At 37.1% G+C, this 20,217-nt stretch overlaps 1 protein-coding gene across 3 annotated transcripts in view; it reads left to right on the top strand.

The window, feature by feature from the left end:
* Nucleotides 1-20,217, top strand: part of C16H8orf34 (chromosome 16 C8orf34 homolog) — a 384,304-nt gene that overhangs the window by 289,732 nt on the left and 74,355 nt on the right. For all 3 annotated transcript variants that reach the window (XM_087897228.1, XM_087897227.1, XM_048420471.3), the window contains one exon: nucleotides 5,848-5,930. In XM_087897228.1, coding sequence (XP_087753354.1) covers nucleotides 5,848-5,930 — 83 coding nt within the window. The remainder of the gene's footprint in view (nucleotides 1-5,847; nucleotides 5,931-20,217) is intronic.

Consider the following 20,217-nt stretch of genomic DNA (forward strand, 5'->3'; position numbering starts at 1 on the left):
CGTGAATGTTCCATTACCTGTGCTGTGGTTCAACTGGATCAACAATGCCAGCGGTTTTGTTTGTCCTTTGCTGGGTTTCAAACCCAGGGTACTGTGTATGCTTGACAAGCACTGAACTGCATTCCCAGACAACAGAAAAGATTTAAGAAAGATACTTAAAATGTGATATTTTATTGAATCTTTTGTGCTTTTAAAAAGGAACAAACTAAATGGTACAAATTACTTTCCCTGTTTGCTAAGTGTTTACACTCTTCAAACTCCCTCCTTGGGACACTTTAGTTCTGTGCTGCTAGTGACTCTTTTGGATGTTCTTTCTGTGTTTGCTATACTGAAATGGTAAAATCCAGCCAACGCATGACACTATCACAACCAATTCCCTGAATGAGCTCTGACCTTTTTTAGACCAATCCCTCTTCCTTGTATCTATCTTTTGCAAGATCCTTGTAGTTTCTCACTCTATTTCTGTGATGTGTTTGTTAATTAAACACACACACACACACACACACACACACACAAGGTTTTGAGATAGGCACAATAATTTCTGTGGATACATCTGACATTGCCATGTTCATTATGGAGACGATGTCAATAAGCATCCACAAAATTTGGGATACTATTGTCCAGTATTTATTGTTATAAATACTTATTCTACCTTGCTGAATCTCATTGGCTAATATAAAATTAAGTTTGATTAATTTGTTTTAAGCAAATATATTTATAGTCACTGTTAGCCCCATGTGTGACATTCTTAGCCTTATCTCTTGTTGAGGTGTTTTAAGGGGAGGTAACTGGATTTGTGTAGAAGCATAGTTCAACATCTCACCTTGGTCATGTTATATCTTATTTCCTATTAGGACAGCAAATAGCAGTCATGTGATACTAGAGTATGTGCACATCATGGCATAAGTGAAGTCAATGTCCAAGAGCCAGCCTGACTGCGTGTCTGTGAGCCAATGCTTTGATCATTCAAGTCGTTGCATCTCATTGAATTCCTCAGAGCTCCATGTGGGATTAATCCATCATCACATGGCTCTGCTCCTATTCTGCACATCCATGTCCTTCTTCCCTGGGTTACATAATCCTTTATGCAGCAGCCTCTGTCTCATTCTGTGCATCAAGATGGGCCAACAAAGAATTATTTGACCCAGGAAACAGGCAGGATGACATTAAGGATTTCTCAAGGGTATATTGCTATAAATAAGTAGTCTTTAGAGAATTACTACCTGACATTTTGATCATATCTTTCTTTATTTCCAAATTGAAATAATCACGGAAAAATATCTTAGAAATATTCTTAGAGTCTGTAATGCACCAAATTCAGTTAGTTCAAACTCAGCTAACCCAAACTCAGTTAAGGTAAGTTTTAGGGACAAAACCTTTTCCAGAACTAATAAACACAGACTTCTAAATAAACAACTAGACAGTGTAGCAGGGTTGTCATCGGATCAGCATAGATGCTGAGATTTCCAGAAGAAAGGCTTTTGTAAAGGGGAGAAATCAGAATGAAAAAGCGAGAAATAGGTCACATGATGAAAGAGAAGAAGGTAAAGCTGCCAGAGAGAACAACGTAGTGACAGAGGACTCGCAACAAAAGATCTTTGCAAAAGGGAAAACAGTTTTGGGTTGTAGATTACAAAACCCTCAGGAGGATATCCAAAACGATGGATTTGTAGGCACAAGCAGGGATTGTTCAATTGAGGGATTCTCATAATGTGCTGAGGAAACCATAACTCATCTTGCAGAAGACAAGAAGCCAATACAAATGGGAGCTCTTAAACCCTTTTGAGTCAAAGATTATTTTGAGAAACACGCTAAAATTATGGTCTCTTTCTTTTTCTATCTCTATTTTTCCGAGGAAAGAGGTCATAAACACTTAAAACTCCTCATTTTCTTCCTTGTAATTTATTGTGAATCCCTAAAACCTTTCCATGGAACCACTGATAATTCTGATAGTATGGCTCCTTCTGCTGAAATATTACATTGTACAGAGCCAAAAAAAGTCTTAGTGTGAGCAATTATCCCAGGATGACTGAGACCAAACTAAAGCTCATTGAACGGAAACTGTGAGAGCAAAGATACTGAATGAAGAATATTTTAGGAGCTTGACTCCAAGTACAATATGTAGGAAAGAAACAACAGCAACGTGTGATGGAGAATGTGAGGTGTGTGTGTGTGTGTGTTCATCAGTCTATAGCTGACAGAGAAGTAAGCTTGCTTGCATCCTGTAGGAAGGGCAGGATGGAGATTGATAAAAAAAAAAAAAAAAGAGAGACATGAGGCAGTGGCTTCCCATCACCAGCCCAACTGATAGATCTCTCCTTTGTGAGCTGGAAAACAAACAATGAAGATGTTTGTGGAGCTTCTGTATGAGGGAGAAACAAAGGTCTTTATTCTAGATGAAATCATTTTTCTGAGAAGTCAAGGAACCTTGAGATTATCACATATGCACCCCCACAAACACTCAAATACTCCAGATATTAGGAATACAAGGTTTGAAGAAGGAAACGGAAGCCCCTTGAGTAGTCTATATCACCAGAGAGCAGAAAGGTTTATCCACACAGTCTTGAGTAGCCTGAGGTTGAGGGGCCAGGTAGTTTTCTTTGGAGAGGAGAAATGTAGCAATACCACTTTCCCCTCCGTGCTCACGCTCAGCACATGCTCTACCATTGAACTCCACCTCATTCTCCAGGAGAAGAGCTTCCATGTGACGAGGGAGAGTGGAGCCATCCTGCACAGGGGTCAAAAGTATAGAGAAGTTTCTTTAATATGAAAGAGCGGTTTTAGAAGGCAAAGAGTAAAGGCTTGGAAAGCTTTGTGGCAAAAAGTAAAATAAAAACAGTTTAACGTTTTAAAGGCTGTATTTCCCGGACTTGTCCCCACAATCCTTGTTTGCACAGAGCTCCTAACCTCTGACAACAGTAGCGCTGTGTGGCTTGCAGCCTGGGGAATATTGGCAAAGCAGTCAGGCAGATCACTCCCCAGGGGAAAGGTGCCAAGTCACAGAACGACTTCTCAGGCATCTGGAGGGCAGTGCTTGGACAGAGATGAGCTAGCTTCAAGGACGCCCAGTTTGCTGGGATGTATTCGTGGCTATTTGTCTGTTCAACTCGGCTACACCAAGGACTCTGAAATCCAAGACAATTAGAATTGCCTTTGATCCTTGCAACATGTGATTCATTACTGGTCAAATTAATAAATACCAAGTAGACATTTGCCACTCCTAACTCATCAGATGAGTAAAAAAATTTAACAATGAAAGGTTTCTATTTATTTTTATTTTATTTTTGGTTTTCAGTCCCTCAGACAGGTTGTTTCCCAGGCTGGTTTTGAGCTGGAGATCCTTTGCCTTTGCTTCCTGTGTCCTGGGATTACAGGCTCACATATATTTGCTGTGACACCAGCTGGGCATAAGTTTTATGTCATAATTCTTTTCCTTTTTGTTGGTAATTAAGTTTCCTTTTACGTTTTAACTTCCTTGTTAATGACACAAGTTTGTTGAAACATTTGTGAATATTTTTAAGAGTGAATTTTTAATTTTTTTGCCTATGTGTTTAGGTGTGTGTATGTGCGCATATGCGGGTATAGGATTCCCTCGATCTCTAGCTACAGGCATTTGTTAGCCACTCAATGTATGTTCTCAGAACCCAAACCTGGGTTCTCTGCAAGAGCAGTGAGCATTCACAACCACTGAGGTATCTCTCTAGCCCCTTGTGGGTTTTTATATAATGAGTATATTTATACCTTTAAATATGCAATGTGCCTTTACACATTTTTTTAAAAAAATTTTGGTTGAATAGTCATAGAAAAGTGAGCTCAAAACCCAATATTTGTTATGGGTTATCAAAAATATTTTTTCCTAATTTGTTTACATGAATTGAAAAGGGGAAAGTAGTGAGGAGGGTTTGAGGGAAAGTATAGCTCATTAATTATTTTATTTATTTGTGGGTGTGTGTTTTCATAAGCAATGACATGCATGTTGAGGGTCAGAGGACAACTTTCAAGAGCAAGTTCCCTGCTTTTACTATGTCGGTCTGAGGGATTAATCTGTGGTGATCAGTCTTGGCAAGAAGTGCCTTTTTACCTGATGAGCACCCTAGTTAGCTTCCACAATATAATAAACATGATTATATAAATAAAAGGCTATTATGCAGTACATAATATGGCATATCTGAAATATATACACAGTAATGTAACATGTGGCGTATAGAGAAATGCACACTAATCAATATTATAAAAAGGTGAGCATAATTTACAAATATTTCTAATTTTAAAAGGATAAAGAGAACAAGGTATTGTGAATCCACCATGGTATACAAATTATAAGTATTACTGAGAATTTTAGCACTGGAGTGCAGTATAGTTATGAATTATACTTTTATTTTTTTTTAAAAAAAACTAAATGTTACGTGCCATGCATTTACTAGTATTTCCCCAGGAAAGCACAATAAATGTGAAGAGATTGGGAGAAACTTCTGGGCTCAGGGATGTTTCAAAGTCTCCTTCAACATTTACAGAACTGTGATTTTTTTTAGGGGAGAATTCTGTGATATATTACTGATACTCACCTTTTTCGGAGAACACAGTTTCTGAGTGCTTCATAAACAGAGTTGAATTTGATCTTGCCAGGTATTATTTCTCTGTATAGACATAGGATATATCAGCTGGGAGATACCCCTCTGGTGCGGGAGAATTGTCTGTATTCTGTCAATCATGTATTTTAATAAAATGCTGATTGGCCAGGCAGGAAGTATAGGCGGGGCAATGAGAATAGGAGAAGGCTAGAGAGGAGGAAGCTCTCTCCGCCATTCCTGTCCAGAACACCGAAGAGGCAAGATGTAAAAGCTGAGAAAGGTACTGAGCCATGTTGCTAACATAGATAACGATAATGGATTAATATAAGTTACAAGGGCTAATAAGAAGCCTGACCTAATTGGCCAATCAGCTTTATAACTTATAGAGTTCTCTGTGTGATTGGTTTTCTCTGGGACTAGCCGGCTATGGGGTACTGGGCGGGAATAGATACCCCAAAAAGCCGGCCCTCATGTTACACCCCTCTGAAAAGGACCTACCACATCTTCCTCCACTGAGGATCCCTAGTGCCTTTGCCAGCATTGGGCTGTTGTGCACAGCAGGATCCTCCTTCCTACCCCTGAAAAATGGGACCCTGGCCTTTCTTCTCACACTGGTTGATTTGAAGGAAAAAGTGTGTGTGTGTGTGTGTGTGTGTGTGTGTGTGTGTGTGTGTGTAAAACTTTTGTGCAATGGTTAAAAACTCTTTCATGGGTACAGGACCCAGAAGTCAGCTGAACACAAGGCATCAGACTTACTTTCCTTCTTCTTAACAGATTTTGTGGTTTAGTGAAAATATTAGCTGTGAATATTTCTCTGCTCAGGCTAAGATGTAAAGGCTCTAGATGCCGGAGTCTAACACAGTGGTTCTCAACCTTCCCAATGCTGCGACCCTTTAATACAGTTCTTCATGTTATGGTGACCCTCAACCATAAAACTATTTCATTGCTACTTCCTGTCTGTAATTTTGCTAGTGGTTTTAATTACAATGTAGATACCTGCTATGCAGGCAGTCTGATATGTGACCGCTGAGAAAGGGGTCACCACCCCCAGGTCGAGAACAACTGATCTAGCAGAACTGTATATAGAAGAGCAGATAGAAAATCTTTTCTTACAGGTTAGAAAAAGCAACAACTTGGGGTTAAGATGAATTTAGTGAAAGTTTATGTTTACTTTGAAGAATCATGTTTGATTTCAGAGTCTAGAGGTCTGGCATACACTTCTTAGTTTGCCATTTAGCTAGGTTGCCGTTTCCAATGATGCTTTTTATCTGTTTAGGCTTCAAGGGGACAATCTGATGGAAAGGACAGATGATACACTACCACTTCATTCTCCAGAGGAGATGATCCCAGATTCACTGGGTAAGTTTTAAATCCAAATGTATTTGTTGGAGCTTTACTAACCCTTATCATCTACAAAAGTGTCTTTCCCAAATTGTCACATGCACATCCTGCCCAACTGGGCTTGGAGGGGCAAATGAAAAAAGGAATCCAGAAGTGTGCATTCTGAAGAGGCAGCTAATGTTGGCTACTGTCAAAACTGTGCCCCTAATTCTATCTGTTTAGAATGTCATTTACCCCTGTTGGCTCTACAGAATGTGGAAGGGCATTGTGCGTTCCTTGAAAATTGGCATGTCTCATGTTCCCATTCTCATGGCATTGGTCTAGTTCATATTCTTGGAGGAAAACAGCAACATCTTATTGAAGATAATACACAAATTCTCTCTCATGTGCTAAATTGGTGTTAACACTAAATATTAGTACTTGTTTCTTCTCTAACACAGACTTCATTTTTCCTGAAGAAGTCTGATCTGTGCTCTTCTCCTCCTTCCTCACTAGTAAAATACCTTCCTTTCCTCTCACTTTACTGTGTCCTAGTTTGATTTCCTGTGTCTATGATAAAGTACCATGACCAGAAGCAGTGTGGGGAAGAGAGTGTTTATTTCAGTTTACAGATTACAATCTATCATCTAAGGAAGCCAGGCCAAGCGCCCAAGGCATGAACCTGGAGGCAATACTGAAGGAGAGACCGGAAGGAAGGAATGCTGCTCAATTGCTCACTCTCTGCTGCTTGCATAGTTACCTTTCTCATATAGCCCAGGCCCACCTGCCTCAGCATGGCATCATCTGCAGCGGGCTGTGCCCTCCTTGATCAATTATTAATCAAGAAACTATTCCACAGGCATGCACAAAGGCCAATCTGTGGAGGCAATTCCTCAGTTGAGAGTCCCGCTTTCTAGGTGTCCTAGTTTGGTATATGCTGCTGTCATAAGTCACTGACCAAAACTACTTTATCTCAGCTTACACTTCCAAGTCACAGTCCACCATCCAGGGAAGCAGAGACCATGGACGAATACTTCTTACTGGCTTACTTCTCATATGCTCTGCTCAGCTAGGACTCTATGCCCAGGAGCAGCACCCCAGAGGTGAACTGGGCCCCTCCCTTATCAAACACTAACAAAGAAAATGCTCTACAGACTAATCTGATGGAAACAATTGCTCAGCTGAGATTCCCTCTTCCTAAGTGACTCTAGTTTGTATCAAGTTGACCAAAACTAATCAGTTATGTGTAGGTTTTGTGTCAAGTTGGCAAACATCCATGACACTCAGCACCACAGATGTTTACTTCATTGTCTTTCATAAGTAATAGCTTTTATTCCATACTAATTTCTATAGGATGCAATGCATGCAATGCAGACTCTATCACTTAGCATATGAAGCTAAAACAAGAGCATTTCAAAATGTTTGTAGAGCAAGTGGTACATGTAGTACATCTCCAGTGACATCTAAGTTGCTTTACTGCTGTCTTCGCTATCTATATTCTAGCTGGATACATCACATGGAATAAATATTATTAGAGAAATGACAATAGAAAAATATTTTCCTTATTCCTGAATGGACAATGTCCTAAAGCAGACACAAAAGTTTATAACCAGTAGAGATACAATGAATCAATAATGCATTATGCATTCCAAAAACTAGAGAGAGGGTTTTAAATGATTTTTACAGAAAACAAATGAGATAATGAATGCTTATAAACATAAATATTTTTAATTTTATACTTGCATTTCACAAATACTGAAACAAAACATCATGAGGTATTCCACTAATCTGTATAGTTTTCGTGTTATAATTTATCATTTTAATTAATTTAACTTGAATTAAAATTGAGGTTAAAAGAGAGTGAATTCTTCAACTATAGGAAATTAGGAGCCATGGAGCTGAGGGGATTGCTTATCAGAGAAATTGCTTGTTGCATATATATGAGAGCTGAGTTCAGATCCTTGCCACCAACATATGCACATTGGGCAGGGTAGCACACACCTGTAAACCCACCTGTAAAACATCTGTGCTGTTGGAGTAAAGAGAGAAGTATCCCAGAGACTCACTGTCCAGCCAGTCCTCCTAATCAGTGAGCTCCAGAAACATGGGGAGACCCTGTCTTCAACAAAAATCAAATGGGAAATGAAAGAAAAGGACTCTATTCTCTGGCCTTTGGAAACATCTGCACAGTGCATATACCTACATGCATACTCCATACATGTCAGTAAGCATGCCGTATACAACAGCTTTTAAAAATAAAATTAAGAACTATTTGTTTAAAAATACCAAGGGAAAAAGCCACAAAATGAGGAAAGTTATCTGCAGTATAGTTTTCATTGACCAAAGATGAGTGTTCAAATATGAAGATCATCTATAATTTAATAAGGTCAACAAATCCATTGAAAAATCATCAACATATTGAATAAACATGTCACAGAAGAGGAAATGCAAATGTCAAGTATATGAAATATGCCCCATTACCGTAGAAACCAGGAAAAATCAAGTGGACACTATTGTGAAGTGTTGTTCTATAACAATTATTGGTATTAATTAAGAAAGCTGACAAAAAGTGCTAGCAAAGACAGGGATTTACTTCCAATAGGTGGTGGTCTCTAAACAACTTGAGAACAGTTTTCTATTATCTTAACATCTTGAATATTTATAGAATGGAAAAACCAGAAACCGTGTATCTAAATAAATACTTTCAAGAAACCGGCCTTATGCACCACAGTGTGAGGATAAGCATTGTTAGAACGTTCATGGATGATGAAGTCAATGGGCTGTGGAGTTGTCACACTGTAGGGACTCATGTGCATTTCAGCTGCACACATAGGATGGATAAAGTCAGTAACGAGCTGGCAAATGCTTAGCAAAAACTGGTATGCAGAATGATTACCTCCCTGATGTAATACAGCCCAACCAGTGTGCAGTTTTCAAACAATCAACTGGAAACAGCAGTTGGTTCTCGGAAGCTGCTATGAGAAATTATGGGGTGCCCTATGGATTGAGCCTAAAGATCATGAATGTTGATTAGGCAAAACTAAGCCAGAGGATGCTGTAACATGAGGGGCCTGCTTGTTGGGGTTTCTGTCCCGCCCGGCACCCCACGACCGGCATACCCCAAAGAAAATCATACAGAGGATTCCATAAGATTATAAAACTGATTGGCCCATTAGCCCAGTCTTCTTATTAACTAATTCTTATATCTTACAGTAACCCATAATTCTTGTCTGTTAGCCATGTGGCTCAGTACCTTTTCCAGTGAGGCAGGTTACATCTTGCTTTTCTGTGGTCTGGGCCGGAATGGAGGAATGGGCTTACTCCTTCCTAGTATTCTCCTGTTCTTATTGCCCCGCCTCTACTTCCTGTCTGGTTGACCTGCCTATACTTTCTGCCTGGCCAATCAGTGTTTTATTAAAATACATGATTGACAGAATACAGATAATTCTCTCGCACCAGGATGCTGTTTTCTTAAAGTTTAAAATGAGGAGATTTCTAGAGAGTGTTCTCTAGGAAAGCATATGTAAGTGAAAGAATCGCAGTACAAGAGGGGAAGGATTGACTCAAAAGAGCAGTTATCTTCAGGATACATGGAAGCTGAGCTGTGATAAGGAAGGAACCCAGTGGCAGATGAAGGCTTTGGGATAGCTCTGATTCTTAAAAGTGTTCACAAGCTGGGGTGTTCAACTATTATACTTTATAAGTTAAATTTACTGTGCATTTTATTCATAGAACACCTTTTATATACTTTATTTGAAAATTTTGTGTACATATAATTTCATATGTTGACTATCACCTAATAATAATATTTTAAAATAAAATGATCCAGGAATATAAACCAATACCGGTGGCTACTTACAAAGAAAACGTGATTGTTTACCTGTGTTTGGATCGGTTATAGAACCGAGGCATGCATATTTTCAAGCTAGTTCTTAAAGGCTGACAATGGAAGCAGAGTCCTGGGTGACTAGCCACCTAGAGGACCACACTGGCCATTCAGCAACACTCGTTTGGCTAGTTGATTCAGCCTGAGTATCTGCTCTCATGTATATTACAATGCTTCCTATGCCCAGGCCATTCTTTCCTCTGTGGTAGCAGCTTTCTTTTGCTGCCTGTAGTATTCTTACCATTTGCCCTATGGTCATGTTTAGTGTCCCTAATGTTCAGTTCACACCAAAAGCTTCCTTTTTTAAAGTCCTGTTTTTGAAAGAGTATTTGTTCTCACTTTAAATGATTTCATGCTTTTTAAAGTTTTCATGCTGAGTGTAAAAGTAACACAACACAGATACTGTTTAACCACTTGGCCATTAACTAAACCATATTCTCTTTGGAAATTGCATATACATATTTACTGTAGAGACTTAAATATCCTGGGAAATTAAACAATACATCTAGTAGTATGTTTTTTATTATACTTACATCTACCGGAAAAATGTATTCATTAAGTCTAAGCCCTTTTCTTGAAATATTTATATCCTGCTTTTTCCACACTCAAATATTAGAATACCTAATTAGGAAACTGCAAAACAGGAGTTTATGCTTCAGTACATTCCTTTCCCCTGAAGTTAGTCAAATTGTGGGACCCCAAAGTTGAGTATCTTTAGCATCATTCAAAAATCTCTGCTGTGACTTACATGTCAACATTGCACCTATACTGAACTTGGCTCAAGATAAATATTTCTATAAATAGACCTGATTCTGTGCAGAGAAGTTTTTGCAACACAAGCAGCCATGGTAAAAATGATGAGAAGATGAAGCTGATCAAAGCTAAACATTGTGGTGAGCATTCAAGATTTCAGATCCTGTCAGCATGCTCAACCAATAGATTAAAATTGCAATCCAAGAGTTCAAAGACAGTTGTTTCTTTAGATTTTTGTTCCTTACTTCTGTATTGTTTCATTAAAGACTCATTTTCTATTACATTTTATGTGATTAAAAACTTGAGCAACTATAGGATGTATCTTGAAAACATAGTTGCTCGTAAGATAAATTTCCCTACGGTAGCAAGAACATAACTGTTTCCATGTCTACATGTGCTAGTTAGCACTAGCAACAAATATGCTTCAAACACATGAAAGTTTGTTGCTACAAATATGAGTCACTGAATTTTTATTTTTCATGATGTCTGTTTGCTCACCTTAGTTTGTTAGATTGTAGTCATTTGGTCACAATTGTAGTCTTTTTGTCTGGGGCCATTTGCCTTTGTTAATTTCAATAAAATTCTCACCTGCTCTGCGAAGTCCATCCTGGAAGTGCTCTGCTGGGTTCTAGGACAGCCATCATCCCATAGATTTCAACAAATATGATATCCATAACCACAGAATGCTCAAGACGATCACTTAGCAGAATGTAGCCTAAAAAGTTGCCAGTATAGCCACCTCAAAAATATTCATCTTTTATTAGGATATTAACACTGTATATGTATTCAAGTGAAAACTGTGAGACAGTAATAGAAAATTGTTTAATTCAACATATTTGAAACCACATAGTGTGTAATTGTCCTATAATATTTGTTGAATAAATAAATATACAAAAATATACATAAATTGATGAATGAATGAAATCAAATAGAAAGACACCTATCTAAAACGATCACATTGTCACTGAGAGGAAATGGAGAACACACACCATACTTCTGACTGCAAGATTTCAGGAAATTCACAGAAAAATTTCTTTTAGGACTTAAATATATATATATATATATATGTGTGTGTGTGTGTGTGTGTGTGTGTGTGTGTTTATATATATATTCAATTTAACACATACATTTAACTCAATTTTACACATATATATGGATGTTTGTATCCCCATGAATTATTTTTACTATAGAAAATAAAAGTAAAATATTAAATATTAATATTAAATATTAAACTCAAAATATTAAGTAAATGTACTCAATAATTTCAACTCATAAAATGAAAATATAATAAATTATAAAATTACAGTCTTTGCCCACAGTTTGATAGAATGTAAATTAATTAATTTATTAATTTTGTCTTTTATTGAAACTAGATTATTTTCTCACATAATATATCCCGGTTACAGTTTTCCCTCCCCTGCTCCTCCTAGTTCCTTCCTATCTCCCTTCTCATTCATAATCACTCCCTTTCTGTCTCTCATTAGAAAAGAACAGGCTTCTAAGGAATGATAATAATAAAATAATAAAATAAAATAGATAAAACGAAAAGTATCACATCAGAGTTGGACAAGACAAATCAACAGAAGGAAAGGAGCCCAAGAGAAGGCAAAAGAACCAGAGACCCACTCACTCCCACTCATGGGAGTCCCATACAAACCCTAAATTGAAGCCCATAACATATGTGCAGAGAACCTGGTGCAGACCATTGCAGGCCCTATGTATGCTTCCCCAGTCTCTGTGAGTTCATATGAGCTTCATTCATGACTTAGAGGGCCTTGTTTACTTGATGTCCTTCATCCCCTCTGTCTATTACACTATTTCTGACTCTGCTGTTGGGTTCCCTGAGCTCTGAGAGAAAGGATTTGGTGGAGACATCACATTTAAGGCTGACTGTTCTAAGGTCTTTCACTCTCTGCATAGTTCCTGGCTGTGGGTCTCTGTGTTTGTTCCCATCTGTTGCAGAAGGTTTCTTTGGTGATGGTTGAGCAAAGTACTGATCTATGAGTATAGAAGAATAGCATTAGGAGTCATTTTATCACTCTTAGTTTTTGTTTGTTTGTTTGTGTTTGTTTGTTTTATAGGCCAATAGTACTTGGGTTTACCCTAGGACCCTAGGTTATAAACCAAAGCAGTGCCAGGTATGAGTTCTATCTGGATGGCAGTGGGCCTTAACGCAAGTCAGTTTCTGGTTGCTTACTCCTGCAAGTTTTGTGCTATCATTGCTATAGCATATCTTGTAAGCAGGACACCATTATAGACAAAAGGGGCTGTGGCTGAATAGGGGCTAATGCTTTTCTTTTGGTAGCATGCAGGGTGCCTTCCTGTGCCAAAGACACTAGGATGTAGGGGTGGAGACTCTATGTAGTTCCTAGCTCAACTTCTCCATGTTCAATGAGCTGTGTAAGTGCTAACTTCAGCAAGAGAGCCTTCTGCCAGTTTGTGGACAGCAACCAATAATCCTGGCTACAGCTTTTCTTATTTGGGGATTACCATGGGGCCTTTGACCAGCATGTCTATTAAATATATACCAATCCTGGTAGTGGAAGCTATATTTGGTGACAAGCTAGCCAGCTGGGGTTCTGTCTCCAGTCATTTGACAATTTCATTGAGATATGTATATATTTTAGGAGGTGTCTACTGCACTAGGTTTCCACACCACCCTTCCATCACACTTAATTTCAGCAATCCTTCATTGTTTTCCCTTCATCAATTCCTCTCTCCTCTTCCTCCTCCTCCTCCCTACTTGATTCTCCCAGTCAAGCTTCCCCATTTATCCTGTTTATCTTTTGTATTTCCCTTTTCTAATTAGAACTATTTCTACCCTCTAGTCCCTTACTCTATTCATAACCTGTGTTATGATTCTATGGATTGTATTGATAGTAGTTTGGTTATCACTGACTCAAAAACTATTATACATGTATAAGTGAATGCATGCTATATTTGTCTTTCTGGGTCCGGAATACCTCACTCGGGATGCTTTTTATTTTAGTTGCATCTATTTGCCTGCAAAACTTCATGATGTCTTTTTCTTTTAATAGTTGAATAACACTCCATTATGTAAATGTACCACAGTTTTCTTTATCAATTTCTGGTTATTATCATACAGCAGCAATGAACATAGGTAAGCAAGTGTATTTATGGTTAGATGAAGCATCCTTTGGGTATATGCCAAAGAGTGGTACAACTGGATCTTGAGATAGATTGATTTCTAACCTCCCGAGGAAACATCCCACTGATTTCCTAAGTGGCTTTACAAGTTTGCACTCCCACCAGCAATGGATATGTGTGTTCCTTTTATTCCATATTCTTACCAGCATGTCACTTACTTTATTGATCTTAGCCATCCTGACAGGTTTAAGATAAAATTTCAAAGTAGTTTTGATTTGCATTTATTTGATGCCTAAGATTGTTAAATATTTCCTTTTTATCTTTTTTATTAATTAATTAAAAATTTCCACCTCCTCCCATCCTCCCATTTCCCTCCCCCCCCACCCCCTTCCCCTCTCTCTCCAGTCCTAAGCGAAGTCAGGGTGCCTTGCCCTGTGGAAAGTCCAAGCTCACCCCCCCCATCCAGGTCTAGGAAGGTGTTCATCCAAACAGATTAGGCTCCCAAAAAGCCAGTACATGCAGTAGAATCCAAATCCAGTGTCATTATCATTGGCTTCTCAGTCCGCCCTCATTATCAGCCACATTCAGAGAGTCTGATTTGATCACGTGCTCGTTCAGTCCCATTCCAGCTGGCCTTGATAAGCTCCCATTAGATCAGTCTCACCGCTTCGGCCTCCGTGGGTGGACTGCACTTCCTTGTTCATGTTTTCCCTCCTTCTCTAAGTTTTTTTTTTCTGTCATTTGAGTTTCTTCTATTAAGAGTTCTTTGTTTAGATCTATACCCCATTTTTAATTGAATTAGTAGTTTTCCTGATATCTTGTGGTTTTTTTCTTTTTTTTTTTGTTTTTTTTTTTTTGTTGTTGTTCTTTATGTAGTTAGGAAGGCTACTTGGTCATTCCAGCCACTCAGCAGCTCAGACCCAAAATAATTACACAGAAATTATATTATTTAAATCACTGCTTGGCTCATTAGCTCTAGCCTCTTATTGACTAACTCTTATTTCTGGAATTAAGTTTCTCCTCACTCTGCCTTTTTTCCCCCAACATTATTTAGTTTTCCCCACCTAGCTAAGTTCTGCCTTGCTATAGGTCCAAAGCAGTTTCTTTATTCACCAATGATATTCACAACATACAGAAGGGAATCCCACATCATCTTTATATATTTTTGATATCAGTTCTGTGTCAGGTGTGTAATTGGTAAGAATCTTTTTCCTATTCTGTAGGCTGTTGTTTTGTTCAAATTATGGTGTCTGTTGCCATGCAGAAACAATTTCATTTCACGAGGTCAGAATTATTAATTATTCGTTTTAATGCTTGACTTTATGATTTTCTTTTCAGAATGTCTTTTACTGAGCCAGTGAGTTCAAGGCTGTTCTCCATTTGTCTTCTTTCAGCTTTAGTGTATCTGGTTTATGTTGAAGTCTATGATCCATTTGGAGTTGAGTATTTAGTAGGGTGTTAATTATGGATCTATTTGTTTCTTCTATATGCAACAGTCTAGTTTGACTAGCACTCTTTGTTGAAGATGCTGTCCTTTCCTAGTATATGCTTCTGAATTCTTTATAAAAAATAAGACATTTGGATTTCCATGAGGGTCTTCAAATGGATTCCATCGATCAATGTGTTTGTTTTTGTGCCAGTACCCTGCTGTTTTTATTACTATATTTCTGTAGTACATCTTGAAATCAGGATGGCGATACTGCCATCAGTTCTTTTATTATTTTGGATTGTTTTAGCTATTCTACAATTTTCTTGTTTCTGTATAAATATGAAAATTTGTCTTTTCAAGATCTGTGAAAATTTGTTTTGGAATTTTAGGGGCATTGCTTTGAATCTATTGTATTGAATTTTGGTAGGATAGTCATTTTCACTCTATTAATCCTACTGAATCATGATTTATGATTCATGCTACCCATGTTCTGATATCTTCTTCAATTTGTTTCTTCATAGAATCAAAGTTTTTCACTTGCTTGATTGGAGCTACCCCAAAATATTTTATATTATTTTAGGCTATTGTAAAAGGTGTTGCTTAAGTGATTTCCTTCTCAGTCTTTTTGTGAGTTAATTTTTTATTCAGCTACTTTGCAGACAGTGTTTCTCAGGTGTAGGAGTTTCCAGGTAATTATTGTCAGGTCACTTATGTATTCTATTGTACCATATTCAAACAACGATAGTTAAACTTCTTTTCCAATTTGTATTCTTTGGATCTTCTTCAGTTGATCTCCTTTAATGTTCCAGGTTCACGCACTGTATTTGAAAAGATAAAAAACAACCTTGTCTTGTTCCTGATTTTAATAGAATTGTTTAAGAATTTCTCTCCATTTAAGTTGATGTTGGCTATGTGCTCCCTGTGAGCTGCCTTTATTGTGTTTTGGTATGCCCCTTATGTCCCTAATCTCTCTGAGATTTTTATCATGAAGGGGTGTTGAGTTTTGTCAAAGGCCTATTTTGCAACCAATAATATGAGCAAGTGGTTTTTGTCTTTAATTTTTTTAGATGGTGTATTTATGTATGTTGAACCATCCCTGATTTTCTGGGATAAAGCCTACCTTGATGATGGTTGATGATCTTTTTGATGTGATTTAGTTTGCAAGTATTTTATTGAGAAATTTTTCATGAGTGTTCATAAGGGAAAATGATCTGCGATTTTTTTTTCTTTTTTGGGTCTTTAAGTCATTTGGTTATCAGGGTAACTCATAATAAAAGGAACTGGGTATTGTTCCTTCTATTCCTATTTAGAAAAATAATTTTAGGGGTGTTGGCATTAACTCTTCTTTGAAAGTTTGGTAGGATTCTGTGCTAAAATCATCATCTGTCCTAGGCTCTAGTTGTTTTATTTATTTATTTATTTATTTTTTATAGAGAGAGACTTAGTGACTACTTCTATTTTGTGCTTATCTGACCTTCATTTAACTTCGGTAAGTTGTATTTATCAACAAAAACATTCATTTCTTTTAGATTTTTTAATTTAGTGGAGTACAGATTATTAAAGTATTTTCTTGTGTTTCTCTGGATTTTCTTGCTGTCTGTTGTTATATCCTTCTTTTCATTTCTAATTTTGTTAATTTAAATATTCTCTCTCTTTTAGCTAATATTCTTGCCTTTTAGTTAATTTAAATAAGAATTTTCCAATCTTAATTGATTTTCTAAAAGAATCAGCTCTTCATTCCATTGACTCTTTGTATTGTTTTCTGTTTCTTTTTTAATTTCAGTATAGAATTTGATTATTTATCATCCTCTACTCCTTTTCATTGTGATTTCCTCCCTTCATTTCAGAGCCTTCAGGTGTGTGTGCATGTGTGTGTGTGTGTGTGTGTGTGTGTGTGTGCTCACATGTGCTTCCCTCTTATGATTTTATTGAACTCCTTACTTATTCCCTTTAGGTTTGTTGGTTCTTGTTTGTTTGTTTGTTATTGGACACAGCTAAGCTCTTTATCTTTGATGAGTCTTTTGTTTGCTTGCTTGTTTGTCTATTGTTGATGTTTGTTTTAATTTTATTCTAACACTTCCTATAGAGTTTGATATATATCAAGATAGACATTGTATAAATTTTACTTTATCATGAACTATCCTTCTTTAGGTTAGGAAAATTTTCTTCTATGATTTTGTTGAAAAATATCTTCTGTGTCTTTTAGTTGGGTTTCTTCTCCTTCTTCTGTTCTTATTATTCTTAGAGTTGGCCTTTGCATAGTATCCCAGATTTCCTGGATATTTTGTGCCAAAAGTTTTTCAGTTTTAATATTTTCTATTTTAGATGTATTCATTTCTTTTATCACGTCTTCAAAGTCTGAAAGTCTCTCTCTATCTTTTGCATTCTTTTTATGAGTCTTGCCTCTGAGGTTTCTGTTCCAGTTCCTAAATTTTCATCTCCACATTGCCCTCAGTTTGGGTTTTCTAATGATTCAGTTTATTGATTTTATTTCTACTTTCAGGACTAGAACAGTTTTTTTGTCATTGTTTCGTGTATGTATGTGTACATGCGCGTGTGCATGCATGCATGCGTGCGTGTGTGTGTGTTTATTTTCTTACAGTGTTTGTGTTTTCATTAATTTCTTTAAGGGATTTAGTCATTTTTTTTTCAGGACCTCTGTCATACGCTTAAAGGCTATTTAAAGTATTTTATTTGTGCTTTGGTTATTTTTGGCATATTCAGGGTCTATTACATTAGAGTTGCAGAGCTTTCGTGGAGACATGTTGTAGTTGGGTTTCTATTGATTATGTTTTTATGCTAGTATTTAAGCACCTTGGTTTGGGAAGAATGTAATTCTAGATGGTGATATCTAGTCTTGTCTTTGTTGGGTGTGCATTTTGTTCCTTGGTTTCTGTTTCTTCCCTAGTTCTTAGGAGAGTGTGATATCTGTGTGTTGTCTCATGGGAAATTCTTTTGGTTCTTTTTGGTGTGGCCAATGGAGCTCCAAGTAAGAATGAGTTCCTGGGTATTGGGAACAAGCACTTAGAAATGTGAAAATGCTGAGGTGGGGAGAGGGGTTTAACAGGAGAGAGGAAAGCACTGGGATCTGCTTAGTTCGTCCCCTGGGGTTGGGTGCAGAGAGTGAGGGGAGATCGCAGCAGAAGGTCTGCTGCAGAACTGGACATGAGACTGTGGGTTTGGAATTGGAGGAGAGGAGGGGGAGATGAAGACCTTGAGTTAGCCTACTTATTTCCCTGGGTAGAGTTTTAACTTAATTTTAGAAGATTCAAATAAAGTCCAGGTTGCATCTTGATTTATTGGACCTGTGCATACTAGTGTATAAGCTGTGAAAAGTTGGTTTTAATAGATAGATGCTGAAGTATTATTTGTAATTGAATAGTTATTTTTAGCTTGGAACATTTTTCATTCTCCATTTTGATTTTATCAACTAAAATATGCTACTCTTAATGGATCTACTCTGTTTAGAAGTGCTGTAGGTAAATTATCTTAATTTATGTTTTCCCTTGAGTTAGTATCATAGTGGAGGGCACTCTGTGTTCTACAGTGATATCTATGTTTATATAGAGACAAGTTTGTATCCAAGAAATTGAATGAAACACTGAATAACCAGAGATAAAGATGCCATGAGCTACAACCTTGGAAGTGTGCCAAGTTTTACAATGTTTCCCTACTCACGGACCATAAGGGGCTTGAAGTTTTTCACATTATAACATCTTGCCCAGAGTACTTACTTTATGCATTAGGAAAATCTATCCCCATTTGCACATGAGTTAAATGATTTTTTTATATAATCATATGGTTTTAAAAATATATTTTAAATTAAAATAGAAAACCTCCCTATTTCCACTCTCCAGCCCCTCCCAGATACTCTCATTCTAACCCTTTTCATGTTTTCCCCTGAAATTTTTTATTTTAATTGATTATCACTATTATTACATACCTATGTATATGTATGCACAAATATATAAACACATGTTGTAAAATCTACTTTTCTTGTATGTATGTATATATATATATATATATATATGGTTTCAGGTCTGACCATTCTGTATTTGAGAACCAATAAGAAAACTTATTCCTGAGAGAAGCTGATTTTTCTGCTTTCAGCTGTCAATAGTTTTTTCTACAGTTCTTTGTCTAGGGTGGGTTCGATAAAAATTTCTCCCTTACACGTTACCATGTCTATTGATACTGTTCTTGTTCCAGTCTCCTTAATGTAGCTATTTCTAGCAGAGACAATTTTTCAGTAGACTTCCTGGTATTCTGGCCCTTAAATTCTTTCAGCCCTCCCTCCTGCTATGTTTCCCAGGTCATCCATACAGGAGCTGAAGTGTAGGTGCTTACATTTAGGCCAGGGATTCATATTATCTATTGTGTTCTGAATTGTGTCTAGATTTAATTTTCTTTACTCATCTCCCTTTGTTATTAAAAAAAAAACTTCTTTGATCAGGATTCCTTTTTAATTAATCAATATAAGAATCAAGTTTATAAAGCCCAATGGTCTAAAATACTTTTTTCTGAACAGATTTTTAAAATTTCAATATATGAAATTAAATTTAACTAGGGAAGTTGACAGCATCCGATATAGAGTATAGATGTAAAATATAATTATCAGCATTACAGACTTCTTTAGAAACCATAAATACTTTTATACATTGCACTAATTAACCTAACTTGGCAACCATATATAAGGGGTTCCCACCATTTTATTCATGTAATTGAAAGCCACCACTCATCCACTTCTCTAAGATTTATACTAAACAGTCACAACTTCTTGCTTAATATGGTGAATAAATAAAATCTCTACCATTCAAAGAAGCTTCACTCAGCAACTGGTGGGAACAGATGCAGAAACCCATAACCAATAGTGGACCTTGGGAAATCCTGTGCAAGTGGGGGAGGAAGGATTATCAGAGCCAGAGGGACAAAGAACACTACAGGAAAACACACAGAGTCAACTGACTTGTACTCATGGAAGTTCACAGAGATTGAACCACCAACCAGAGAACTTGAATGGGACTGACCTGGACCCTCTGCACATGTGTATGTGCATAAAATAGGTCCACAATAGCCTGGAATGGTATAACAAAGATTTATTTATTTGATGATAAAACTCACAGTAAGAGATCCACAGTCCTCTGTGGGCA

Source organism: Myodes glareolus, chromosome 16 (genome assembly GCF_982192425.1).
Source record: "Myodes glareolus chromosome 16, mMyoGla1.1, whole genome shotgun sequence".
NCBI lineage: Eukaryota > Metazoa > Chordata > Mammalia > Rodentia > Cricetidae > Myodes > Myodes glareolus.